This window comes from Ochotona curzoniae, unplaced genomic scaffold (genome assembly GCF_017591425.1).
Source record: "Ochotona curzoniae isolate NIBS_2020 unplaced genomic scaffold, NIBS_Ocur_1.0 contig_883, whole genome shotgun sequence".
Classification (NCBI taxonomy): Eukaryota; Metazoa; Chordata; class Mammalia; order Lagomorpha; family Ochotonidae; genus Ochotona; species Ochotona curzoniae.
The window spans coordinates 30119517-30147505 of NW_024466599.1; the positions used below are offsets into that span (position 1 = coordinate 30119517).

At 46.6% G+C, this 27989-nt stretch overlaps 1 protein-coding gene across 2 annotated transcripts in view; it reads right to left on the reverse strand.

The window, feature by feature from the left end:
* KCNG3 (potassium voltage-gated channel modifier subfamily G member 3) overlaps window positions 1-15233 on the reverse strand; it is a 53873-nt gene extending 38640 nt beyond the window's left edge. Inside the window, exon 1 of one of the 2 annotated variants that reach the window (XM_040993993.1) lies at window positions 14596-15233. In XM_040993993.1, the coding sequence (XP_040849927.1) occupies window positions 14596-15233 (638 nt within the window). Of the gene's footprint in view, window positions 1-14562 lie in introns of both variants that reach the window. The other variant, XM_040993992.1, reaches the window with a different exon arrangement.
* Between the last annotated feature and the right edge of the window lie 12756 nt (window positions 15234-27989).

A 27989-nucleotide genomic window follows, 5' to 3' on the forward strand; every position in this document is an offset into this window, starting at 1 on the left:
AGTCGATCCTCCATGTCAAATCATTCATTCTAAACACAAGTATATTAAATTTTTTTTTTTTTTACTAAAAATACTATTTAAAAGGCAGACAAGGAAAGAGACATAGAGAAAGAGCCCCCACCCACGGCTCCACCGCCTAATGCTGCTAACACTGGAGAGCTAACACCAGGAGGCCAGCACTCAGTTCAGCCTCCATGTGAATGGCAGGAATCCAATTGGTCAGGCTGTCCACACTGCTGCTGAGGGGCTGCGTCAGCAGGAAGCAGGACCAGGAGACAGCGCAGGGACTAGCATCATGGCACAGCAGTAAGCTGGCTGCCTGCCAGCGCAGGGTCCCAGATCGAACCCCAGTTCAAGTCTAGGTTGCTCTGCTTTTGATCCAGCTCTTTGCTAACGTGCCTGCGAAGACAGCAGCAGAAAGTTCCCATGCTAGGAACCCTGCCCCCTACTGGAGAGGACAGGATTAAGTTCCCAGTTTCTGGCTTCAGCCCAGCTCGGCCTGGCTGTTAGGGCAATCTGGGGAGTGAATCAGTGAATGGAAAATCTCTTTCTCTCTCTCCTTCATTCTGTCTTTATGCCTTTCAAATAGTTGAATATTTAAGGAAAGTAAAAAAAAAGCAGCAGCCAGGAGATGTGAACATCTTAAGCCCTATGCTAAAAGCCCATTCACACACATCTGCTTTAAGAACTAGACTGATGCATTTGATGTAGTAAAATGCACATAATTCTATGATTACCTTATCTTTTTAATTCTGGAGAAGATAGGGAGAGAGGTAAGGAAGGATGGAGGCAAAGAGGAAGAGAAAGAGAATGCAGAGAGAACTGGGAAAAAAGAACAACACAACACAAGGGACAGAGTGTTACCACAGGGTCTGCAGCCCAGACAAAATGAGGTGTCTCTCGGCAGTTTCTCATGGGTCTGACTTATTGTCGCCAACATTTCCTACCAATTTCCTCTTTACTGTCACGTGACTCTCCCTCAGGGAATGGCCAAGGCAAAATCATTACGAGAAAAATATTTCAAGCCATCTCTTACTCTGGCCTCTCGTGGGTTTTTACACAGTGAGATGCAGAGCAGGTGGAAACGGATGAGGGGGTGCTTGTCCATCCGTCAGCCAGGACGGAGCTGTGCAGACAGAGCACGGAGCCTTTCCACACTCAGCTGCCATGACTCACTCAGGTGCCTCCAGCACCAGACATTCTGATCCCTGTACCCCCACGAGCCACTCAACTGACAACAATTAGCTAAATATTTCAAAGTAGTAGGTACAGAGGACTTTTGAACTTTTATATACTTAAAGAGGATAAGAGAGAAGAAAGAGAACATCCCACCCACTGGTTCACTCAGCAAATGCAGTAAACAGTGGTCAGAGCACTTTAATATTCTTAACTCAGAAAAATGTGATGCGTCTGGGCTAGGCCCAAGTACCCCAATGCAATTATTACAAATTTTATCCACATCTTGAAACACCACACTGAACCCGTAAATATAGTTACTATATGTCAATTAAAAATACATATTAAAAATATGACTTACAGGGCCCAGCAGAGTAGCCTAGTGGCTAAAGGGTCGACTTGGACATGCTGGAATCCCAGTTGCTTAACTTCCCATCCAGCTCCCTGTTTGTGGTCTGTGAAAGCAGCAGAGGATAACCCAAAGCCTTGGGACCCTGTACACACGTGGGAAGCCTGCAAGAGGCTCCTGGTTTCTGATTGGCTCAGCTCTGGCTACTGTGGCCCACTTGGGGAGTAAACCAACAGATGATAGATCTTCCTCTTTGTCTCTCCTTCTCTGTAAATCTGACTTTCCAATCGGGGAAAAAAAAAAGACTTTACAGAAAAATAAACAACACTGTATTAAAAATAGTGAGCTTTTTATATAGATTACATTCATAACAGCTGCCATAATAGACATCAAAACTAGAAATTTTAGAGTATTATTAATTCATTGAGAATAATAACCAAGCTGAGAATCAGCATGTTCATGGCGACAGATGCTTGCCATGTGACTAAGATGCCACTTGGGCCCCTCACATCCTCCATCAGGTTGCCCGGCTCCACTTCCAAATGCAGCCTCCTGATGATGCGGTGCAGCAGGTGAGTTCCAGTGCTCGGAGCTCTGCCACCCACATGAGAGACCTGGGCTGTTCTCCAGGTTGCTGCCTTCAGCCTGACCCAGCTGAGGCAGGCAGCAAGGGAGGCACCAGCTTATGGGACATGCCCCTGTCTCTCTGCCTCTCAAAGAAATTAAATACCCATGCTGGGCCCAGTGCAGTAGACTAGCAGCTAAATTCCTGTCTTAAACATGCCGGGATCCCATATGGCTACCGGTTCTAATCCTGGCAGCTCTGCTACCCATTTAGCTCCCCGTTTGTGGCCTGGGAAAGCAGTTCAGGATGGCCCAAAGCCTTGGGACCCTGCACCCATGTTGAGAGACCTGGAAGAGGCTTGTGGCTCTGGATCGGCTCAGCTCTGGCCATTGAGCCACTTGGGGAGTGAATCATTGGATGCAACATCTTCCTCTCTGACTCTCCTCTCTGTATATCTGACTTTCCAATAAATAAAGCTTTTTTAAAAAGAAATTATAGTAATTTAAGAAGAAAGCATATGTTCCCGAAACACACACTCTCTAAAACCAGAGTGCGGGATGATAATGCTTCCCCCTTCTGTAAATTCCATTATGGGACAAGTGAATTCTCAGGCCTGCTTCTGCATTCAGGATGATGTGCCGCATGGTTCTGAAGAATATGGAGAGCCTTCAGCTAAGTAGGTACTTAGGAAAAAAAGAGAGAGAGAGAGAGGTATTTTAAAAACCTTTTCGGATCACTGTGGACAGTCATGGACACTAAACCCAAACTTGAAAATGGGGAGTTGGAAGAGGGGAGCAGCATTATGGCATGGCAGGCTAAACTGCTGTGCGAGATGAGAACATGACATTTCAGAGCACTGGCTGTACAACCCACTTGCAATGCAACTCCCTAGAGTTAACCACTTCTCAGAAAATAAGAGTTAAGAAAGGACTCAGAAAGAAACTACTTATAACTATCTGCACCTAGACTGCCAGTTACCTATCTGAACACCAATCATCAAATGGAGAAATAATGGTACTACTAATCCACAGGACTGCGGTGAGACTTGGATGACAAAAACACGTCTAAAAACAAGTCATGTGTGCTGATGTGCTTTAACAGCAAGGCGCAGCCACCTTTCCCTCCTCCCCTGTGGACACAGGAGAAACAAAACCAAAGAAACAAAAAGCTGAAACATGTGGGACCAGCGCAGTAGCCTAGTGGCTAAAGCCCTCAACTTGCACGCACTAGGATCCCATATGGGCACCAGTTCTAATCCCAGCAGCCCTGCTTCCCATCCAGCTCCCTGCTTGTAGCCTGGAGAAGCAGTCAAGGATGGCCCGAAGCCTTGGGACCCTGTACCTGCATGGGAGACCCAGAGTCCGAAATCCAGGCTCTGCTGCAATTAGATACATTTGGACTATTTGAAGAGTGAACCAACACAAAGAGGATCCCTGCTCACCTCCATCTCTCTGCTTTTCCAAAAATCAGAAAACAATTTTTAGAGTATTTTTAAAAGGTCCAAAAGTAGGTCCTGACATGGTAGCCTAGCAGTCTCACCCCAGGATCCCTTATGGGTGCCGGTTCGTATCACAGCTGCTCCACTTCCCATCCAGCTCCCTGCTTGTAGTCTGGGAGAGCAGTCAAGGACGGCCCAAAGCCTTGGGACCCTGCACCTGGCCCAAAGCCATGGGAGACCCAGAAGAAGCTCTGGGCTCTTGGCTTCAGATTGTCTCAGCTCCGACCACTGCGGCTACTTGAGGAGTGAATCAACAGATGGAAGATCTTCATCTTCCTCTCTGTCTGTCCTTTTTTCTGTGAAATCTGACTTTCTAATAAAAAGATAAGTAAGTCTTTTAAAAAGTACAATAAAATTTCTTAATAAGTGATTAGCATATATGCAGTATTAAATAAATATTGACTGTTATAGCCCATACTATTCAGGACAGTCCTTATTAACTGAATTATGCCCCAGTCACACAATAAATTACATCAGTAATTACAAAAAATAATCCTAGGTCCTGGGGCCTGTCTACTAGGTGGGTATTGGGTTCCTGAGCCCCATGGATGAGACCCAAGTCCCACCGGATCACCCATGTCCTGAGTCCTGGGGCCCCCCTACTAGGTGGGTGTGGGGATGGTGAGCCCCAGGGGTGAGGGATCTGGCAGCATTTGGGTTGTCTCGCCTGGGTCCCGGGGCCTGCCTAAGTAGGTGGGTGCTGGGTTCGTGAGCCCCAGGGGTGGGTGATCTGGCGGGACTTGGGACACCTGGCCTGGGTCCTTGGACTCACCTGCAAGAACATGTCCTACTTAATGAAAAAGGTGGAGCAGTGGACACAGGCCCAGTTATAGAAGAAGAATACAGCAGCTCATTTGGTGCTGTAGTAGAAGAACAGACTTAACTGGACAACTACCCCAAACAAACAGTGATGGCAAAACTATCTCAGTGAATGAAGCCAATGACATTGGGAGGGTGACGTCATCCTCAGATCGGTGAAGTCGGCAGGATTTCAGAACTACTCAAACCACTTGGACAGAACCCTCGGAATCTGTTCACATGGACACTCTGGGTTGATAGGAGGTGGTGGTTCCTCATCTCTGGGCACTGGGATGTGTGGAAAGTCATGAGTGGTTCCCCCTTGGTCTCTCCCCTTCCCTCAGAAACAGCAAGAAGAAATAGCAAGTTTGGAAGCAATGAGTATACCCAATTTTCTCTAAAGCTCAATCCTTCCCACCCTAATCCACCATGTAATCATTATGAAAACTAAAATATATAATTTAAAAAGTAATATTTATATGAATCAATATGGAAAGAGCTTCATATTATTAAGAAAAGGTAAGTTGCTGGGTGGGTGTTGTGGCTGAGGTTAAGCTGCTGTCTGCAATGCTGGTTCCTATATGCGTGTTGGCTTGAGTCCCAGCTATCCCAATTCAGCCTCCTGCTAAAATGTGTAAGAAAGCAGTGGAAGACTGCACAAGTACTTGGTCTTCTGCTCCCATATGGGAGACCAAGATGAAACTCCTGGTTTGGACCTGGGCCAGGCTCAGCTGCTGCAGCCATTTGGAAAGTGAACCAGCAAATGGAAGAACTCTATCTCCCTCTTTCTTTTGAATAAGATGTTTTTTAAAAAATGCAAAATGCTGGTCCCAGAAGGTAGCCCAGTAGCTGAAGTCCTCACCTGGCATGCGCCAGGATCCTTTATGGGCGTTGCTTTGTGTCCCAACTGCTCCACTTGCTCTCCAGCTCCCTGCTTGTAGCCTAGGAAAGCAGTCAAAGACAGCCCAAAGCTTTGGAATCCTGCACCCATGTGGAAGACCTGGAAGCTCCTAGCTCCTTTCTTCAGATTGGCTCAGCTCGGCCATTGCAGGCACTTGGGGAATGAACCAGTGGACAGAAGATATTTCTCTTTCCATCTTCTCTCTGTATATCAGCCTTTCCAATAGAAAATAAATAAATCTCAAAAGAAATACAAATTGCTAAACAAGATGATAGAATGGTCCTAGTTACATATTTAAAATATACATATAAGAGTGGGTGCTTGGTCAAATGGTTTGGTTGCCACTTCAAATGCCCACATCCCACAGCTAAGTACCTGATTTGTGTCCTATCTCCCTTCTGCCCCAGTTCCTGCTGGTACACACCCTGGGAGGCGGCAGGCTACGGCCCAAGTAGCCATGTCGCTGCCACCCCCATACGCGAGACCAGGATGGAGATTCTGCTCTTGGCTTTGGCCTGGTCCAGTCCTGGCTATTATGAGGCTTTGGGGAAATGAACCAGCAGATGAAGATCTCTCTGCCTTTCAAATAAAATGAAAAATAAAACATATGTGTAAAAGATTATATCTACATATATACACACATACGTGAACATGAGTACATTTGTGTATTTGCACAGAAAAGTTCTGGAAAACAAAAACTGGGTAGTGTGACTGAGGAGAGAAATTTTAACTTTTGAAATTACAACACTTTTTTTTTCCCCCCAATGAGCAAAGTTTTAATTTTAAAAAAAGAATTTGAAAATGACTTGCTTACCAAAAGGGAGAAAAAATTACTCTTGTTAGAGAAAAGGCATTGACATAAGAAATTTCCACTCAATTCTAAAATTGGCAGCAGTTGAGAAAAAGTCTGTACACATATTAAAAGAAACAGTCCACTGTGAAAGAACGGAATTTAACGGAGGTTCTGGGTTCTGTTCAATCCTATCAGAGATCTATTAATTACTGACATCTGAAAATAACCAGCTTATCAGCAGAGTAAAAGCATGGAGACTTTCATCTTCAGTTTCAAATACTGGGTTTTATTTTGAAAGTACTTAAAAACCCACTAGATTTTATATAATGTTGCACTAAAAGGCAATAGAAATAGTACAATACAATTGATTTTAAAATTTTCCATCACCCGGTGTTTCATTAGGTTTTTGAAACTTGGGCTTAAAGTGACAGTATAAGAAATTAAACATTTTTAAATCTCCTCAAACTCTCAACACCACAAAACCAATACAAAGTAAAGACCAAATGTCAAAGTGAAGCATTTTTCAAGAAAGAATTTCTAGGGAGAATATCAAAATGGTCCCAAGACTGCCTGCTAAAGAGATCTCCAACTCAAAGAGAGAATGGAAGTGAGCAGAACTGGAGAGACAGAGGCAAAGAGGCCTAAAAAAAAAAAAGGAAGAGACAATCGTCTTGCATCTGACCTATCTCCAGAAGTCAAACTTCTCAAAGATAATGAACAAAGAGCACCTTTTTATGAAAATGGGCAGCAATGCTTAGAATTAAAAGATGACCTGTTGGGCCTGGCACGATAACCTAGTGGCTAAATCCTCACCTTACATCTGAGATCCCACATGGACACCAGTTCAAGTCCCGACTGCTCCACTTCCCATCCAGCTCCCTGCTTGAGGCCTGGGAAAGAAAGCCCAAAGCCTTGGGACCCTACACTCGCGTGAGAGACCTGGAAGAATCTCCTGGCTTTCAGACTGGCTCAGCTCTGGCCACTGTGGCCACTTAGGCAGTGAACCAGCAGACAAAAGACCTCTCTGTTTCTCCTTCTCTGTGTACATCCACCTTTCCAATAAAATAAAAATAATAAAATAAATCTGAAAAAAAAAAAGGGTGCTTTGTCTACATGTTAAAAGGCCAAAGAACATTAATTAATCCCCTTGTAAATGTCAACATAATACTCAGATGCTACTGGCCTGGCTGACAAACTTATCCAAACATCACCGTTCTAAGACTTAATTAGCTACCAGTGCTATTTATCTAGGGAGGCTGTGCCCATGCTCACCACCCATCTCAGACACAGGACACAATCCTGAGGTGGCTGCAGATGTACAACAAGGGCAATGGCCTTTAACCCCTTTCCTATCAACCTCCTGGAGACCCTGCTTCCAGAGCCTCCTCCTCACAATACCCCAAAACAGGAAGCACAGCTGAGGGACCAGATTCACAGCTCATTCCACATGGACAAAAGCGGGCAGGCCAGCAGGACCTGCTGCCGGTGGACTCCTGAGCGGTTTCACTGCTGAGTAGGAGCTCACACCTTCCCAGCGCTGTGGGATGGATGGCTATTAACATCTGACAAATCCACATCACAGTCCTGAATCCAATCACATCCGACCATCTCCTACATTAGCCTCACCTGCCAGGTCTCCTTACTTCTGCTACTGTTGCCTGCCTGTCTATTCTCCAAGCAGCAGTCAGCGGTGCCTTTTTAAAGACCTATTTATTTATCTGCGAGACAGAGTAAGAGAAAGATCGATCTTCCATCTGCTGGTTCATTCCCCAAATGGCCAGAACGGGAGTCAGATCTGGGGCAGGCCAAAGCCGGAAGCTGGGAGCTCCCTCTAGCTCTGCCAAGTGGGAGGCAGGGAACCAAGTACTGGGGCCAGGATCTGCTGCCTTCCAGATGCTTTAATGGGAAGCTAGATCAGAAGCAGAGCATGCAGAATTCCAGCCAGATCCCCGGTAAAGAACGCCAGAATCCCAGAAGGCGGCTTCACTTGCTGCACCACAACACAGGCCCCCGGGAGTGCCTGTTTTATTTAAATAAAAGCTTAAGGCGCTGCTTTCTTTCAATAATGAATCAATCTCCATAAAAAACAATTTTCACACTGGCAAACTACACTTTTAAATGTCTCCAAAAACGTGATGTCTCATCTCCCAAACAAGTCTATCCTTCCACTTAAAGGCAGGGAACATTAGCCTTATCTTACATTTCTTTCATTTTACTTAAACACATCAGAGCATATCTTTGCTCTGCTTAAAATATTCCAAAGGCTTCCCTGTCACACTTGAAGAAATTCCAACTCCTTCCGTGGTTCCTAGTCCCTGAGCTCCCCCCTGCAACCTCACCCACCACACTCCTGCTTCTAGAATAACTTCCAGTCCACGAGGGCCTTCCTGCTGCCCTGCCGACCAGCCCAGGCCACTGTCATCCCAGGGACCCAGCTCAAGAGCTCAGCAGTTGATGAAAGGTTAGAATTCACAATTCTCTTTTCTATTATTATATGGTTTTTTTTTTTAATCTCAATAAACATATTAAAAGAAGAGTTATTGTGTGGTAGGCAATTGTGGTTTTCTTTTACTAGGGTCCAAGTTAGGGGAAAACATATTTGCAAGTCATAAACAAAGCGCTAATTTCTTAACACATTTTTTTAAATCTTCAATCTAAGACAGCCATTGACAAAATGAAGAAAAGACAAACAGCACACAAGAGTAGAGTCAATGACTTGTCGTGATACATGAACAAGGACAATCTTATGCAAAATAAAGCAAATTTAAACTCCCAGATACCATCTTTCACCTTTTAGCACGGCAACCTTAACCACCACCGAGTATGAAGGCATGCGTCCTCCCACACTGCTGGTGGCAGTAAAAACAGCTGCTTTCTTTTTGTGACAGCAGTTCAGAATGATCTATGAAAATTATAAGTTTAGATGCTTCTGACCCAAGGATTTCATTTTCAGGGACTTATTCTACGGATCTATGTGTATAAAAGCCAAATAACACATCCGTGCAAGGAGATCCCTGCAGCATTTCCTACAGACAAGAAACATGCCTAGCAATGATGGGGCATCCACAAAACAGGATAGCTCACATCTACACAAGACAATCAGGCATCTCAGACTCATGTGGAGCAAGCTCCATGACAGGTGGATTAGCTGAAGAGCAGCTGCAGGACAGTGAATGGCACAGTCTTGTGGCTTTTATAAAAGCAAGCATATGATAAACTAGCAAACACATCAATGCCTCTGAAAGGACACACACACAAAGACTACTAATGTTGGTTACATCTAGGATAAGGGCTAAAGGGCTGAAAAATAGAGAAAGTTCTACAGTTTGGGGGATTTTGAATCATTATTGATCTAAATGATTCACCTTGTGAAACAAACTAATTTAAAAGAGTTTTCCTCAGACGGAGCAGTGGATGGCACAATCAGTGAAAAACTGGGCAAACAGAGCCTCTAAGATGGACTATGTCAATCAGTGGATTCTGCAGCAACTTCATCGTGCTTGGAATGGCGAGACTGGCAGCAATTCATAACTGTTGAACTATCAAAATCACTTGAGCAAAACCCTTGGAGCATGCCCCACATCAGGGATCCGGAATGGGTGGGAGGCTAGGTGGGGCTTCTCCTTTTATCTCCTCTTACCCCAGATACAGAAAAAGAAGAGAATGTGGAAATAATACTCTTACCCACTTTCCTGTAGCCCTTGAACCTTTGTGCCCTAATTAGCCATATAAAAATTATCAAAAATAAAGAAAAAAATAAAAGAATTTTCCTCATACACAAAATGTTCTTTAGAAAAAAATTCTAAAATCATTGCTTTGGAAGACCTCTCAGAATTTCCAACTTTAGGTTGTATGCTATTCCAAAACATCTAAGGTTATTAAAAAGAACAATATTATCTATTCCCTTCATACAGTAAGAACCTAATGAATTACTGTTTCTTGATTTAATAACCTTTATCTTACTCTAGCATAGGATTTCTTTAGCTTCTCCTAAAAATACTGCTACCTGACAGCCCCCCCGCCTCAATTTAAGCAGCTCTTGAAACTATGCAAATGAAGACATATTTCTGGAAGGTATATTTTGAAATATGATGTAAACCATTGATACCTACTATGCCTGAATAATAATTCTCATCCTAAAAGATGCTGGAGGTATAAATAGTATTAGAATTTACCTGTCTTCCAGGGTTTTTTTTTTATCTAATCTAACTTAGGAGTCTGGACATGTTTATATGAATAAAAAACTAGCAGGCTTGGAAGGATATTATAGATGCCAAATAAATAATACAAATTGGCAATCCTTGAGAAGTTCAACCACAGCTATCACATCTACAAGGGTCATCAGTAACAGCATGCAAAGAGAAACAGAATTGGGAGTTGGGCTTAATGAACGGTCCAATTTCAACGGTCCAAAGACTGTATAGCAAGTGACACTTGAATGGTTCAAGAACAAGGAAACAGGGCCCGGCGTTGTGGTCTACTGGCTAAGGTCCTCACCTTAAACGCTCCAAGATCCCATATGGATGCTGGTTCTAATCCCGGCATCTCCACTTCCCATCCAGGTCCCTGCTTGTGGCCTGGGAAGGCAGTTGAGGATGGCCCAATACTTTGGGATCCTGCACCCGTGTGGGAGACCCGGAAGAAGTTCCTGGCTCCAGGTTCCGGATCGGCTCTGGATCGGCCGTTGCGGTCACTTGGGGAATGAATCATGGGATGGAAGATCTTCCTCTCTGTCTCTCCTCCTCTCTGTATATCTGACTTTGTAATAAAAACGAATAAATCTTAAAAAAAAAAAAAAAACAAGGGAACAGACCTACCAATAGAGCCTGCAGTTGCCAAGGAATACTACTAGCTCCTGGAAGTCCACTCAATCAGTCCTAAGGCCTGGGTTCCCCAGTATTTCCCAGAGCTATCGTTTCTTCTCCATTCTCACCACCACATGGCAATCCAAGCTCTAATCCCCAAGGATCTCCAACCTCCCCTGTTTCATGGTACACACCACACCATTATTCTGTACACACAACCCACTCACCCCAAAGTCTACAAACTAGCCAATGGCTAGCCATTGCCTGCAAAATAAAATTACTCTCCCTCAAGCAGAAGGCCTTCTAGAGTCATCTACTCTTCATCCACTTCTTACTATCATTGACGTTACTCCCTAAACATAACATACAAGTTTCATGCCTATGCCCATGCTGTTGCTTTTAATTAAAAAGTCTCCCTACTTTTGTTCCTAAGTGAGACACAAATGCATGTGTAGGTTGCATAATCTACAATTTACATAAATGACATCTCCTACAAGTACTAGGCAGTGTACAACCTCCTGGTCTTCCCCTACCTTGGGGTTCCTGTTAGAACAGCTCAACTCTCAGAACGATGGTGCCTTGGATTCCCACATTAACCACAGTAGACCCCAACTTTCCTTTGCATGATACTTACAATATCTGTAACATCAACAGTGCCTTAAACAGATAACTCAAAAGATGCTTGCCAAGCCCAGTAGCTATGATGCTGCTAGAGATGCATGCATCCTACACTGGAGTGCTTGGGTTGATTCCAGTTCCTCCCACTGCACATTCTGGGAGGCAGCAGGTGATAGTTCAGGTGGCTGGGTCCCTGCCATCCAAGTGGGTGACCTGAGCTGAGTTTCTGGTCCCTAGCTTCATTGTGACACAGCTTTGGCTACTGTGAGCACTTAAAGAGTGAACTAGCAGGTAAGAGATTTCTGTGTGTTTCTCTGTCCCTGTATTTCTGCATTTCAATTTTTAAAATATGCTTGCAACCTATGATATAATAAGAATGACAGGTTATGGTTACATCATAAGGATCCTTGAAGGCCAAGAAAGAAGTCTTAGCTGTATTTGACATACTACATCAAATGTGGTTAAATGACCAAAATGAGGCTTTAGAAAGACTAATTTTAGCAACCACAAGCAGGCAGGCATTGAAGACCAGAGGACTTCAAAAAGTTCATGGAAAATAGAATTACAAGTTTAAGGGGTCAACATTTTACCTAAGAATTAATATTCCGGTTAAGACACCTATAGCTCATATTGGAGTCCCCAGATCCCACACCTGGCTCCAGCTCAGACCTAAAAAAGCAACAGTAAATGACTGGGTTCCCACCAGCCTCATTGGAGACCCGGGTCGTGGGCCGGGCTGTTGGGGGCATTTGGGAAGTGAACTAGTGGAAGAGAGCTCAAGCTCCTTTTTTTTTTTTTTAAGTTTCCTTTGGTGCTAATGTTGAAATCCATGCAGCATTTTCACAACACCTTTTCCATGAACTTTTTGAAGACCCCTCACATACTTAAGAGTGCCAGCTTCGGAGCCCTCGCTGTTAAAGGAGGCCAGGGAAGGTGTTCCTTTGTGATGCGCAGCATCCTCAGCCATTCCACCATCCTTCCGCAGGTTAAGCTGCCGCCTGCAATGCAGACATCTCATGTGAACGGCAATTCAATTCCCGCTGCTCCACTTCCAATCCAGCTCCCTCCTCATACGTCAGGGAAAGCAGTGAGGGAGACCTGGATGGAGTTCCAGGCTCCTGGCCAACCCTGGCCACGAGGGACTAGCCAGCTGATGGGCACTCTGTCTCCTTCATTCTGAAACTTTCTGCCTTTCAAATACATAAATCATTTTGCAAAAAGAAATCCTAAAAACTGGGCCATTAAGCCAAGAAAAACATGCACTTGCCCGAAATATCTAAGTATCTAGGAAACAGTTCTGACTAGAATAATTTTATATACATATATACATACACATATACACATACACACTTAAGATACAAACACACAAAGGAAACCTTCTTTCTTCATTTCTTCCTTCTATGACTGTCTCTTCCTTTTCTGATTTCTCATATTTTATTCTTTCCCCCACATCACTATTCATCTCATTTCTTTCAAACACTTTGCATTATTGATCTTCACGCTATACTCCCCTTCTCCCAAACCTCTCTCCTTTCCTCTGCAAAAAAGTATTACTCAGGTGTTTCACTGTTTCTGCTTATGCATTGGTTTGGCCAACTCGCTCAGTATCTGTACAAATAACTCAATTCTCCCGTGTCTCTGGCTAATGCAGCTCAAATCTCCACAAACCTTAGATGTCTACAGTTACTAGTAAACCCTGTCAAGGCCCATATTTACAGCTCTTTCCACCCGCCCCCCTTAAGAAAAAAAAAAAAAGTCAAGCACTCTTCTGCATTGAGACATGTAAAGTAATTCCACTGCACTGTTGGAATATCAAATAAACAGTTCTTATCTAGAAATGGAAAACAGAACCTAATATACTGAACAAAATGAATTTCCTTTCAAAACACCTGTCTCAGATTTCATACGAAGATGGTACATCAGTAATGGACTCCAGACAATTTTATTTATGTCTATGGTAGAAAAGTCTTCCCTCCCCACAGGAAGAGTATTATGTTGGACTAATCCACTGCAACATCGAGACACACAGCACCACTGCTAACACACACACACACACACACACACACACTTTATCAGTTAAAGATTTCAAGGCACAACTTGAATTTAAAGAGCAGGAAAAACAACGGAAAGTGAACAGAGGGAGAGTCTCAAAACAGTACGGAACAAATGTAAAACACAACACACAATTTGGTTTCTGTGCCCAAAATGGCTTCTCCTTTGGAAGTCCAACTTTCCTCTGCTTATTCCTCCCACCAAATATGCAAAATAAACTCCCTTCTCCTAAAATTAAAAAAAAAAAAGTATTGTCTTCACAGAAAGATAACCATGATCTTAGGAAAGATTTTAAAAATCTTCCTCTCATTTTACAAGAAAAAAAAGAAAACACCAAGCAGCCCAACGCTGTGGATTTGGGGCAGTTGTAGATTTTCTCCTCTCCCAAGAAATCCTTCTCCCCCTGCCCACACGTAAGACCCTCTGCACGTCACAGAGCGGTTATCCTCCGCAGGAAGAGCAAACAAGGGCCGAGAGAGGCCTTGTTTTAGGATCTTCCGTTCGTTCGGGGGAGTTCTCTGAGGATAAAGTGACTCCATCACAGCACGGCCGGGCCGGGGGCGAGGCGCACGGGGCGGTGGGCTGTGTGCTGACGGCCACTTTTCTCCCTAACAAGCCTTCATTCGCCTTTTCCACCACCACCCAGAACTGGCAAATCACTCCCACCGCTCTTAGCTCCAGTTAAACTGTCGGAAACTTGCAACCAAAAGTTGAGCGAAAGCTAATTAGCAAGTTGCTTTGCGACCGCAAATAAACCACCAAGACCGAAGGTTTCCCCTGCCCCTTCCCCGGGGTGGGGGGCATCTGGCTGGCAGTGTGCCGAGCTCTGATAGCCAGCCCCGCCTGGTCGGGCTGGGGAAGCGGGGATGGACAGTAAGGGAACCAGCCGACCCCTCGTCGGCCGCCCGGGGGGTAGACGGGATGGAGACGGGACGCAACGCACGCACGGACGGAACCGACAGACGCCACAGGACGGACGGGACGGGCAGAGAAGCAGTGCGTCCTACCCGGAGGGCTCCCTCCCAGGGTCGGCGGAGTACCTGCTCCGGTCATCCAGGCTGCGGTTCTGGGCGACAGCGTGGCGCCAGTCGGGCAGCGTGCTGGCGCACAGCACCACCATGGACACGATGACGAACACCACAGACACGCTGGCCAGGATCTGCGCGGCCAGCGACGACGTGGGCTCCTCGAAGGTGCGCCTCATGCGCTCCAGCCAGCGCCGCGAGGGGGTGGCGTCGGCCGCCGTGCCGGGTCGCCCCTCGTCGCGACCCAGGACGCCGCCGGGCTCGTCGGCCGAGTAGAAGGTGTAGGTGTCGGACATGCGGTCGTCCAGACGGCGCTGGCAGCAGTACTCGAGGTGCGTGCCCTCCAGGCCCCAGTAGATCATCTCGTTGTAGAAGGAGAGCTCGCACATCCGCGGCGCGAAGCGCAGCTTGCCGTGGCCGCGCACGTAGAGCAGGATGAAGCCGAAGGCCTCCGAGTGCCGGTCGAAGAAGTACTCGTTGCGCTCGCGGTCGTAGTCGTCGCACACCTCGAGCACGTCGCGCTCCGAGCGGCAGCCGTGCAGCCGGCTCACGCGGCGTAGCGGGAAGTCCTTCAGCAGCTCCCGGGACAGCGAGTACCGGGCACCGCCCACGTTCAGCACCACCGAGGCCGCCCCGCTGCGCCCGAAGGTCATGGCTAGGAGCCGGGGCGCCGGTCCGAGGGCTCCCCGGCCGTAGCCGCCGCCGCCGCCGCCGCCGCTCCCTCCCGGGACCCCCGCCTGGCCTTGACAGTCAAGGGTGGGGAGCGCGCCGTCGGGGCCCGCTCGCTCTCCGTCTCTTCGGGGGGCTCCGCTCCTGCCCTTCGCTGCCCGCGGGGTGCCGGCCTCAGTTCCAGCCTCCTCAGCAGCCCGGTGTCGCGGGCTTGGCGACGCGCCCTCCGCGCGCGGCTGGACCCGCACAAGTCCCCCCACCTTCTCCAGCGTCTGCGCCCCCCGACCCTCCGCGAGCGAGCGAGGCTGTGTCAGCGCCGCCGCCCCTCGCGCCCGGGCTGAGGGGTGGAGGGGAGAGGGAGGAGACCCTCTCCCAGGCGGCGGCGGCGCCGACCTCCCTGAGGGGCGAACGGAGGCGCCCGTGCCAGGTGGCTGCCGCGCTCCCTCCCTCAGGCCCGCCGCTCCGGCAGCCGCCCCGCCGCCGCCGTCCAGAGGCGAGAGGCAAAGTGAGCCGGGGGGTTCGGAGGAGGCGGCGGCGAGGAGCCGGCTCGGGGAGGCGGGGGCGGGGCCTCCGTCGCCGGCCTCCCTCTCCTCCTCCTCCTCCTCCTCCTCCCTGCCGGCTCGGTTCGGCTCACCTCCCTCCGCGCGCCGCCCTCCTCTTCCCGCCCGCGCCCGCACCCGCACCTCCCGGGCTCGCTCGGGCTGGGATTCCCCGGCGCTCCGCCCTGGACCAGCTCGGGCTCCCCGCCTCGCCACGCCCGTCCTCCACATTGCGTTGCCGCCCGCAGGGACCTGGGCCCGGGGGGTGCTGCCCGCGGGGCGCGGGGTGCGTGGGGAGCCCCGCGACTCCAGGCGCCTGCTGCCACGTCCCGCCCTACGGTCAGCCGAGGGGAAGACGAGGGGGGCGCTGACCCAGAGGGAAGGAAAGGGGGGGTGCTGCAGAGGAGAGCACTGGGGTGCCGGCTTTGGGGGCGTCTGAAGAGCTTTTTGTTTTTGTCCGCAGCCCAGTTCGGTGTCCGAGACCGCCCAAAGCGTTTCCTCGAGAGAAGGCTCGAGCCACTGCCTTCCCTTGCCCACTTGGCTCTGGGGGGACCCCACGTACCGCGTGTTCCGAAGGCTGCCACACTCCCCAGCTCCTGGCCTCGAGGTCGGACGCCCCGGCCCCGGTTCCCTTGGGCGTCAGTCCTAAGAAAGCGCCCACGAGTTAAGCGCCCGGACCCTCCTATGACGCTTCCCGTAGAGTGGGCTGAAAGTCTGGGGAGCACCGCCTTTTCACAAGCAAAATCAGCATTTGTGATTGCCTTGGTCTGCGTGCTGTTTCCCATCATGGCTTGATTGCCCCCTCCCCGTGCAAACCCCATGCGGCTGCGGCACGAGCTGTCGGGGCACGGAGAGCTTAGAGCGAGCCGCACCGCGCCCGCGTCGACGTCCGGGAGAGTGGGTTCCCCTGGGCAGGGACTAAAGTCTCGCCAGCAAGTAACACGACATCCCCCAGAGGCTAAACAGGTGAGTCCTAGAGCAAAGGATGTTAGGTGCAAAACAAATACTGGAAGAAAAAATTAAGGAGTGTGTCGGGATGAGACGGGATGCGATGCTTGACCCGCCAGGAAGCCTGGCTTTTAGTTTGCCCTCCGCGTCTCATGAATGTTGTAGAACCGCCCCGTGCCCGCTAGAGGTCACCATAAAGAGAGATTTTGCTCCGGTTCTGGCTTAGAGAGAAAAGGCAGGCACCTAAAAATTGCAAGTGCCTGCACTCACAGAGTGGAATCGCCCTGGGTAGTTTCTAGAGAATAAAGTTTTCTGTGCGTTGTTTATTCCTAGACCTGGACAGTTTATCTGAAAAGCACTTAAAGCGATTAAGAGCTCAAAAAAAAGTTGTTTATTTGCTAGGTCGCTCCTAAGCAAGGGAGAACATCCTAAAGGAAGTGAGTGGAAGAAGGCAAAGGGCAGAGAAAGAGCAAAGAATTCCAAGATGCAGAATCTCAGCTGTGCAGGATTAAAGTCTGCCTTGGCCCAGCTGAAACAGTGGCAGTCTCAGCTGCAAGCCGTGGGATCCCTGAGGGCTCTGATAACAGAAATAGCAAGATGGGGGAAGGCCACTTTAGCAACCCTGGAGTCTAGGAAGGGGAGAGAGGGACTCTTTTAAAAAATGCTGGCGCCATGCATTGAGCAGACCTTGAAGACGGACCTGTAATAAGGCGAGAGGGTGGAGAGAAGTTTGCAGGTGTGAGCAGGTATGACCTGTGCCTGCTTCACACCTGCAGAAACGGATTCATCCACAAGTTGTTAAAAAGATTTTTGAGAAGCATCCTGGGCATCAGAAGATAGAATAACTATTGTGTTGGTTATTTGAGCATTGCAATATTTCCTGTATTCTCTATCCAAAATCTCTTTACGATCTGTTGATTGAACCGGTTGGAGAAATGTCTCATTTTAATTAGATTTGCGCTTAGAAGACAAATTAATGACAGTGTAAGTTCTGCCTCCCTCAAATTTCTCAAAAAGGTAGGTTTAAGTTGTTTTATCTGTTTCAAGAGTCACGTGCGGATTTGACTTTAATGTAGCTGTGTATACCTAAATCAGGGAAACAGAAATGTGCAGAAATGATCGGCTCCTCTCAATATCATCTGGCCTAAAAAGCCTTCTTAGAGCAAGCCTGTTCCTTTGTACTTTGAAAATTAGGTTGAGAATCATTATAACATATTGCCTACCGGGTTCCTGATGGTATTCAGGGTCTTCATTTGTAAGTCTTTAGAATGCATTGAAATGTATAGGCCTCAGGCAGACTTTCAGCGTTTCTATTAATTTGTTGACATCTTAGGGCAGGGTAAAAGGGCCCCAGGAACAACAGTCACTTGTGCAGGGTTACCCAGTGGTAGCAGCAGCTTCGCAGGGACAAGGCTAGAGCAAGGTGTGTGGGATCGGAGATTTGGGTTTGTTCTTTGGTTTCGTTCTGTTTATTTATTTATTTATTTTCTTTGAGAAGGAGAGAGAGAGAGACTGACAGAGCATGCTCCTATCTACTAATTCAATTCCCTAAATGCCAGTGATAACCAGTGATGACCCAGGAACCCCACGCAGGTGTTCCTTGTGAGTAGCAGGACCTTAACTGCTTGAGCCATGAGACAGCTCTGAGGATACACAGTAGCAGGAAGCTAGATTCTGAAGCTGGGCCTGGATTTGAATCCAGGCATTCCACTGTGGAAATATAAGCAGCCCATCCAGTGTGTTAACCACTAGGCCTGCCCTGGAGCAAGGCTTGCTAATTGCAAGCTCTGTTTGCTCTCTCTCTCCAGTGTCTAGATTGCTGACACAACCTTCTAAACCATTTTTCTATGCTCCAGTCTCTTTCTACCTCTGTAAACCCCGTATAAATGCTACCAGAAGTCCAAATTGGCTATTTTTATTCTGTAAGTAAGCTAAGTGAGTTAGAGCGAATTCCTTAACCACTTTGAGCCTCAGTTTTGTGACTCCCAGGGTAAGTTAAAAATGCCCACCTCCAGGGAGTGATGTGAGGATTCAGTGAGGTGATGAGTGGAGGGTGAGGAACTCAGTACGGAGGGCCCTGGAGTCTCTCACCTCACCCCTGCTTCCAGTAGTCTGCCCAGGCTGTGCTCAGTCCTCGCTAGGGTTCCAGACAAATGCAGATAGGAATTACTCATCCGAAAGTGAGACTAATTACCAATAAGTCATCTGAAACATCAACAATCCAGTGCAGGATTATGATCTTCAAAGTGCTATTTTTTTTTCAAGATTTGTTTGAAAACAGAGTTGCAGAGAGACAGGGAGAGACTCATCTTCCATCTGCTGGTTCACACCCCAAATGGCTGCAACAGCTAGAGCTGAGCTACTCCAAAGCAAGGAGCTTCATCTGGGTCTCCCAAGTGGGTGCAGGGGCCCAATGACTTGAAAAATACTCTGCCGCTTTCCAAGGCATATTAGCAGGGAGCTGGATCAGAAGTGGAGTAGCCAGGATATGAATTGCTGCCCATATGCGATGCCATTGATACAGGTAGCAGCTTTACTGGATATGCCACAGCACCAACCCCATACTGCTATTTCTGGTTGAATTCTAATTCTTCCATCACTTTGTACTGTGTGCTCGATGATTGGGGACTGTCCCCCAAAGCGTTTGAGATTGAATACCTGTCCTGTACTGTTCCAGGAAACTTATTAATCAGCCCCCTTTGCTGTGAACACTCCTATCTACACTGTTAATAAAAACTAGTGTCTGAGTTTCTATCACTTTTTTTCCCCTCAGCCTCTGTAAAATCAGCAGATGTTTTAAAATATCAACTTTTGGAGCTGGTATTGAGGCTGATTGGGTTAAACTGTGGCCTGCAAAGTCAGCACCCAATATAAACACTGTTTCAATTGCTTGCTGCTTTGCTTCCAGTCTGGCTTTCTGCTAATGTGCCTAGGAAAACAACAGAAGATGTCTAAAATCCTTAGGCTCCTGCACCTGTGTGAGAGACCTGGAAGAAGCTCCTGGCTGCATCCCAGCTCAGCCCTAGCAGGTGTAGCCATTTAGGGAGTAACCCTTTGATTTGATCTCTGATTTTCTCTCTGCTTCTCCTTCTCTCTCTGCAGTTCTGCTTTTCAAATAATGAATGACTGAATAAGTGAATGTTCACTTTTGCGAACAGGTATTTAGCCTAGCAGTTACTATGCCTGTGTCCATCGATTATCCAGTACCTCTATGTGGTGCCAGCTGTACTAGTTCAAGGACTTGAGGTCCTTGCCACCCACATGGGAGACCCTGAGTTCTGGGCTCCTGTTTTCAGCCTGGCCAATATTCAGTTGTTATAGCCACTTGGGGGAATGAAACCGCAGATAGAAGATCTCTCCCTCTATCTTGCTGCCTTTCAAATAAATAAAAATTTAAAAGTAAAACAATTCTGATATGGGGAAGTATTAGTGAAAGTAGTAAAAGCTTCAGTTATGCAAAATGAATAAGCCCTAGACATCTATAGTTCATCACAGTGCCTTTCATTCATAATCACATACTGCATACTTAAAATTCTAAGAGTACAGAGCTTTTTTTCCTTTTTTTTTTAAGGGTCTTAATGTTAAGTGTTGTTGAAGGAAGGGACGCTAAGAGGGTAGCTAGTGTGGTTCAGCAAGTGAAGCCACCACTTGGGATGCCTACAGCCCATGTTGGAGTGCGGTGTGAGTCCCAGCTTCTTCACTTCTGATCCAGTTGCTTCCCTACTAATGTGCCTTGGGAGCAGTGACTGATGGCTCAAATACTCAAGTTCCTGCCACCCAAATGGGAGTCCCAGATGGAATTCTGACTCCTGGCTTGTGCGTGGCCTGGTCCTGTCTATTGTGGCCATTTAGGGAGTGAATCAGCAAGTAAAATATCTCCATCATTCTTTCAATTTTTTTTTTTAAAAGAAACTTTCAAAGCTAATGGATATATTTATGGCATATGGGTGTAGTTTAATGGGCATACACTTCTCTCAAAATGCATAAAATTATACATTAAATATGAATAGCTTCATAAATCAGCTGTACTTCAACAAAATCATACTTAAAAAAAAAAAAAAACACAGAAGCAGACATTTGGAGCTGCAGGCAAGTGGTGCTTGGAACAAGGCATTCTACAATGAGTCCCTGGCTTCAAGTCTCCAGGCTCCACTCCATCCCAGAGTCCTGCATTCAGACAAAAGATGGATTCCCAATGAAACTACTGGGACATGTGTAGACAATGGGATGCTGGACTGTCTGACATTGTTTGTACCAACAATGTTGGGGTACACTTAAATAAGAGACTGATAGAATTATGGTTCATTATGAAGGACTACACTATTGTAAAAAAAGGGGAAAAATCCGACGGGGGATAGAGTTTTGGGGAGAATCCCAGCATATACAAAATTGTAGCACATAATTCAAAATTCAAAATAAAAATTTATTTTAAAAAAATCTTTTTGGGTTTTCTTGTCACTTCTTTGAAAGGCAGAGACAGAGAGCAAGTTGGCTAACTCTCCAAATGCCCCTAACAGCCGTTAGTGGGACCAACCAAAGATCGGAACTCTTTCCAGATCTCCTACGTGTGGGGAAGACTCTATGTTCTTGAGCCATCACATGCTGCCTCCCAAAGTGTGCATTAGCAGGAAGCTGGAACCAAAAGTTGGGACATTCTGATGTGAGATGCCAGTGTCCCAAACAGCATCTTAACTATTCTAGCAAATGATTTCCCCAGACCTAGAAATATTAACCAGTAGGCCAAGCACCCACCCCAACCAATGTTTTTAAATTTCGATATCCCTTTATTAAAAAACAACAACAAAAAAACAATAATAGCTAGCGCATACCTGTGGAATGTCCAACACCAAGAAAGAACCCTAGTATGAGCTATGGATTCTTTTTTTTTTTAAAGATTGATTTATTTTTATTGCAATGTCAAATATATCCAGAGAGGAGGAGAGACAAAGAGTAATATCTTCCGTCCCATGATTCACACCCCAAGTGACCGCAATGGCCCGGTGCTGAGCCGATCCGAAGCCAGGAGTCCAGATTCTCTTCTGGGTCTCCCACTTGAGTGCAGGGTCCCAAGGCTTTGGGCTGTCCCCAACTGCCTTCCCAGGCCACAAGCAGGGAGCTGGATGGGAAGCAGGGCTGACGGGACATGAACTGGTGCCCATATGGGATTCTGGCGCATTTAAGGCAAGGATCTCAGCTGCTAGGCCACGGCGCTGGGCCCGAACTATGGACTCTTGCGTGATCATGATATATCAATGTAGGTTCAGCAGCTTTTAGCAAATGTACCTCTCTCATGAGAGCTGTTTGATTATAAATAGTATCAATTATGCATCTGGGGATAAGGGCAAGAGATGTGGACATCTCTCTGTACCTTCCTTTCAGTTTTGCTGCAAACCTAAAACTATTTTTAATAAAGTCTGGGGCTAACATTCTGCAGGCCAATCCTTCACCTGTAGCATCAACATCACATATGGGCACCAGTTTTGGCCCCAGCTGCTCCACTTCCACTCCAGCTCTGCACTGACAGCTGTACTGACACTGGAGGGTGGTTCAAAGCCTTGGGACCCCACACCCACATGGGAGACCCAGAAGAAGCCCCTGGACTCTAACTTCACATCAGCACAGCTCCAGCCATCACCACCATTTGGACAATGAACCAGCAGATGGAAAAATATCTCTCTTTGTCTCTCCCTCTCTTTCTGTAACTCTAACTTTCAAGTAAAATCTTCCAGAAAAAAAAAAAGTAAAATCTGCTTTAAAAAAAAATGATTTGCTCATTTGCCTCTAACTATCACATCTGTTCAGTTTCTTTGAAAGCAGGTACTCTGATTCCCCCAGTTGCTAGAATAGTGCATGGTCCCATGAAGCAATGAATGATTCAAATGCTGTTCCCTTTGTGCTCAGCCAAGGGTATTCATATGTACAAATACAGTAAGGCTGGAATTAACCAACTTGGGAATTCCAGGCTCTTGTTGGAAAACCACTTCAATTTTCCTAAATGGTTGGCACATTGGCAGAGCTCTTGGCACAGCCTTCCTCTATACCTGCAATGGCTGGCAGCTTCTTGGCACTGAAAAGCATTGCAGAAGCCTGCTCATTTAGCAGGCTGCACCCCTGGGTCATTGAGTCCCATTGCTATTCTTTAACCAGCAGCTCCTTTTAGCAAGAAAGTTCTTGAGGTCAGCTCTGGTCATGTCCCCTCACATACCAGTCCCACCTCTGGAGGAATGTATTATGTGGAGGCAGATTGTGGGCTGCGAGGAAAAGGCTGTCCATCATGAACTGCAGACTTCAAATGGTTAAAATGTGAATTACATCTCAATAAAGCTGTTACCAAAAGAAGAGTCCAGAAGTTTTGAAAATGTACATTCGTGAGGTTATAGATTCATGAGGTCTTGGCTCAAGATGTGTAGAAAATACAGAAAGAAATTTAGGCAATTAATGGTGAGTACCCTGCTGGTAGATAGCTCAGTAGCCCAACTTCCTGCTCAAGATCAGAGGGTAAAGCTCTTCAAGCAAAACTGGGGCCCGGACAGGAAGGAAGGCAGAGAATGGAGAGAGGAATTCATCTACTTTGTCCCCATCCCATCCCAGGGTACATGCAAAGCCTGAGAGGGGATTCTGCTCAGAAGAAAAAATCAAAGCCATTTTCCAAATGAATGATAGTTCCCCCACTGTGTTCTATCCATTCTGCAAGAAGAGAGCTGCCTCTACCAACATTAATGAAGCAAAACAAGCAAGTTTAGGAGCCAGCTTTCAAAAACACCTGCTGTTCTGATCCTTCCGTCTCACTCTCTCTGTTCTAGCCCCGCTATCTCAGCCTTCCTCACCAGATGACCAGTGCTGTTATTTCAAATGCAGAGGAAGGATTGGGGCTGGGGTTTGCTGAAGTGGAGCATGTGGCATTCCTGGAAATGATCTTCCCATTGTAGAAACACCCAAAATAGCAATGGCTCCACACTTAATAATTGATACACACTTCAACAACAATTGCATTTTTCTCCAAAGAACAGGGTTTAAAATACTATTTTTATAGTGCTGGATTTAAGAATTGCAGTTCTTAACTGGGATAAAAATAATCCAATTCTGGTGTATCCCTTTACCCTTGGTGTCAGAAACCCTAATGTATTGGCCTCCGTTTAAGCTGAGACACGCATGCTCACGGGTGAGCAAAAAATAGAAGTCTTGGTGGAAAATGGAGCAGTACAGCAATCTATAAGATTTGCAGTTTTTACAGTTTGCAGAGATGCATTTAGCTTGAGCTAAGCCTGGCTCAGGCCTGAACCAGAAAGCAGAGCCCATGGCTCAGCATACAACAGGGCGGTCCTGCTTGTGGTAGCTTCCCGGGTCATTGGGATTCCTCTTCCAGGGCTTTAACTCCACGCAGCTTTGGTGGGGCAGCATCAGATCCCAGCTCCGGAAAAGAACCTTCTTCTGGCTACTTCACATTAGCCAGTACTTTAGGTCATCCAAGTAGGATTTTTCCCTTTGAGAGGAAAGCAATCACAAAGGCAAATCTTTGTAGCAAAGAAAACTGAGAAGCTTTTTATCCCTTTTCAATGGCTTCTGTTGTGATGGATGAAACTGCAAGAACAATTAGAGCAGATGTCAGTGGAAAGCTCCTGAGAAGGAAAAAAGTAGGCTTAGCAGCTTTCCTGTGACAAGATTAAGGCACTTTCTCCTTTAAATACAGTGCTGTTCCAACTTAGTTTCAAGAGATTAGCAAACACTGCAGGACTGAACTAGCGGTCTATCTCAATAGCAACAGATACTTAAACAAGGGAGAAATTGTGAATGACTTGCACTGAGCCTGTGTTCATCCAGATTTTCAATTTGGAATTCCTTGTGCTTTCGCCCTGGTAGCCAGCTCAAGACTGTTATTTATATTCTGTGTAGATCAAACATTGCTGAGGCATCCTCTTACTTACAGGGCCAGTGAGGCAGCTCCAGTTTTAATGTTGCCAATGAAACATCAGTTCTCCCAGATGATGAAAGTGCCAAGAATACAAGTAACGCTGCCACTTCATTTGCATTCATTTGCACCTCGTTTTCCGTGGGGTCCCCTAGAAGCATGTTTACTCTGCCCTTACCTCTACTCAGATTAACTTGCTAAAAAACTAATCAGGCATAGGAGAGGCTGGGGTTTCCAGTTTTTCTGACAATGTACAGGTACCCGATCTCATGTTTGTCTGGCATGCCATTTATTACATGTTTAGGGTTCACTTTAGATGTTCAACTGTAATGATTTATATGGGTATGGAGAGGAGAGAAAGGAATAGAATGAGAACTAAGGTTAAGCAGTTAACCAAGCAGTTAAGTCATCCTGGGCCATATTGGAGTGCTGAACTTGGTTGCCAGCTCCTGATTCCTGACTCCAGCCTCCTGCTAAAATGCAACTAGGGGCCTGGCGCAGTAGTGTAGCGGTTAAGGTCCTTGCCTTGAATGTGCCAGAATCCCATATGGGCACTGATTCTAATCCCGGCAGCCCCACTTCCCATCCAGCTCCCTACTTGTGGCCTGGGAATGCAGTCAAGGACGGCCCAAAGCTTTGGGACCCTGCACCCACCTGGGAGACCCGGAGGAGCTCCTGGCTTCGGATTGGCTCAGCTCCAACCGTTGCAGCCACTTGGGGAGTGAACCATCAGACGGAAGATCTTCCTCTCTGTCTCTCCTCTCTGTATATCTGCCTTTTCAATAAAAAATAAATAAATCTTTTTTTAAAAAATGCAACTTAGGAGGTGACAGTAACAGCTCAAGTAACTGGGTTCCAACAATTTATATGGAAAACTGAGTTCCTGGCTCCTGGCTGCAGCCCAGTCCAGCCCGGGGCCACTGCAAGAAACTAGTGAGTGTGGGCAATCTGAATGTTGCGCTCTCTCTTCCTCCCAAGTCACAATTTTTTTATAAAAATGAGAAGCACTTGGAGTACATGATCACAATTCAGAACTTGAGAAAGAATTTGACAATTGTCAAGATTGAGTAGGTCAAATCTCTGATGTTCATGCTTAAAACTGAACTTCTGAACATCTCTGACTTTAAAAAGCCTTCCCAGAAAGATCACTAGGAGGAGTGGGAAGGAAAGAGCATGGATTGCACCCTAGGAAAATCATAGAAGTCAGTGGTTTCAGGAAGCCACCTGGACAAGAAGGAGAATGCACCTAAACCTAGCAGGAGATCCAGGTCCCGGAATAGTCTGATAAGTATTCTCTGGGGCCTGGCACAAAGGCTTAGTGTCTAAATCCTTACTTGCAAGTACCAGAATCCCATATGGGCACCAGTTCGTGTCCCAGCTGCTCCACTTCCCATTCAGCTCCCTGCTTGTGGAGAAAGCACAACTGGGAAAGCAGTTGAGGATGGCCCAAAGCCTTGGGACCCTGCACCCACGTGGGAGACCTGGAAGAAGCTCCTGGCTCCTGGCTCCTGGCTTCGGATCAGCTCAGCTCTGGCCATTGCAGCCACTTGGGGATTGAACCAGTGGATGGAAGATCTTTTACTCTATCTCTCTTTCTTTCTGTAAATCTGCCTTTTCAATAAAAAAAAAAAAATTAAAAACAAAAACACATGAGGGGCTGTTGGGAAGTTGTGCCCAATTATCCTGTAACCCAGAAAATAAGTCCTGGAGTCAGTGAGCCAGGGAGAAAGGAGAGCTGGAGAAGTGTCAGGATGACCAGGTTTACCAGGCCAGTCTAAGGATGCTCAGGAGCTGCAAGCTGAGAGAGCTCTGAAAATGTCTGACTCCCATAAGACCCAGCAATGGGGTCTGGCACGGTAGCCTAGTGGCTAAACTCCTCGCCTTCAACACACCAGGATCCCATATGGGTGCCAGTTCATGTCCCGGCAGCCCCACTTCTCATCCAGCTCCCTGCTTGTGGCCTGGAAAAGCAGTGAAGAATGGCGCAAAACCTTGGAACCCTGCACACCTGCATGGAAGACTGGGAAAAAGCTCTGAGATCCTGGCTTCGGATTGGCGTAGCTCTGGCTGTTGCGGCCGCTTGGGAGTGAATCATGGGACGGAAGATCTTCTTCTCTGTCTCTCCTCCTCTCTGTATATCTCACTTTCCAATTAAAAAAAAAATCTTTAAAACAAAACAAAAAAGCCCCAGCAATGAAGATGTTGAAATAACCACATCCCTTATTAGAGTACCTGGATTCTAGTCCCAGCATTGCTTCCAACTCTAGCTTCCTTCTAGTGCACAGCCTGGAAGGCAGCAGTTGATGGCTAAGGTACTTGGGTTACTGCCACCCACACAGAAGGTCTGAAATGAGTTCCGGGCTCCCAGCTTCAGTCCAGTCCAGCCTTGGCTTTGTGTATGTTTTGGGAATGAATCAGCAGATATTCTGTCTTTAAACTATACAAAATATGAAATGTAGAGAGAAAGCAAAGAGGAGAATGACAAACTATATAAAGAGGGATGCCTGTTGTGGCACAGTGGTTAGGCCACCACCCACAACACACACATCCTATATTGGAAAGCCAGAATTCAAGTCCTGTGTTTACTGCTTGCTGCGGTATATCCTGAGAGGCAGCAGCTAATGTCTCAGGTTCCTAGGTCCCTGCCTCCCATGTGGTAACCCTGGATGGAATTCCAAGCCCCTGGATTCAGCCTGGCCTAATTGCTGGCTGTTGCAAGGAAAGTATGAAGCAAAATGGAAATATAGCATACTTTAATAGTCAGTATGGGAAATAACAGAGCAGGAAAACATAGTGTAAGGGGCCAGTACCATAGCATAGCAGACTAAGCCTCTTCCTGTGATGCCAGTATCTCATATGGGTATCAATTCAAGTCCCTGCTGCTCCAATACTAATCCAACTCCCTGTTAACGTGCCTGGAAAAGGAGCAGAAGATGGCCCAAGAGCTTAAGTCTCTGTGTCCATGCGGGAGACCCAGATGAAGCTCTGGTTGTCGGCTTCCAACTGCCCCAGCACTGGATGTTACAGCCACATGGGAAGAGAACCAGTGGATAGAAATGTATACTCTCTCTAACTGACCTTAAAATAAAATAATTATTTAATAATATTATGTATTTTAGTAATTCTAGGTGTCTATATAAGTACTCCCTGCTAAAGTTCATCGGGAGCAACTTCTTACTCCTTAACAGTAGGCTTCTCATGATGACTTCCTTTCAAAGAATACAGTGTAAGAGGATTCTTCAAAAAATTCATAGAAATAGGTGACGGGACGGTATGGTACGGTACGGTACCTAGTGGCAGAGTAGCCTAGTGGCTAAAGTCCTTACCTTGTAAGCACCCGGATC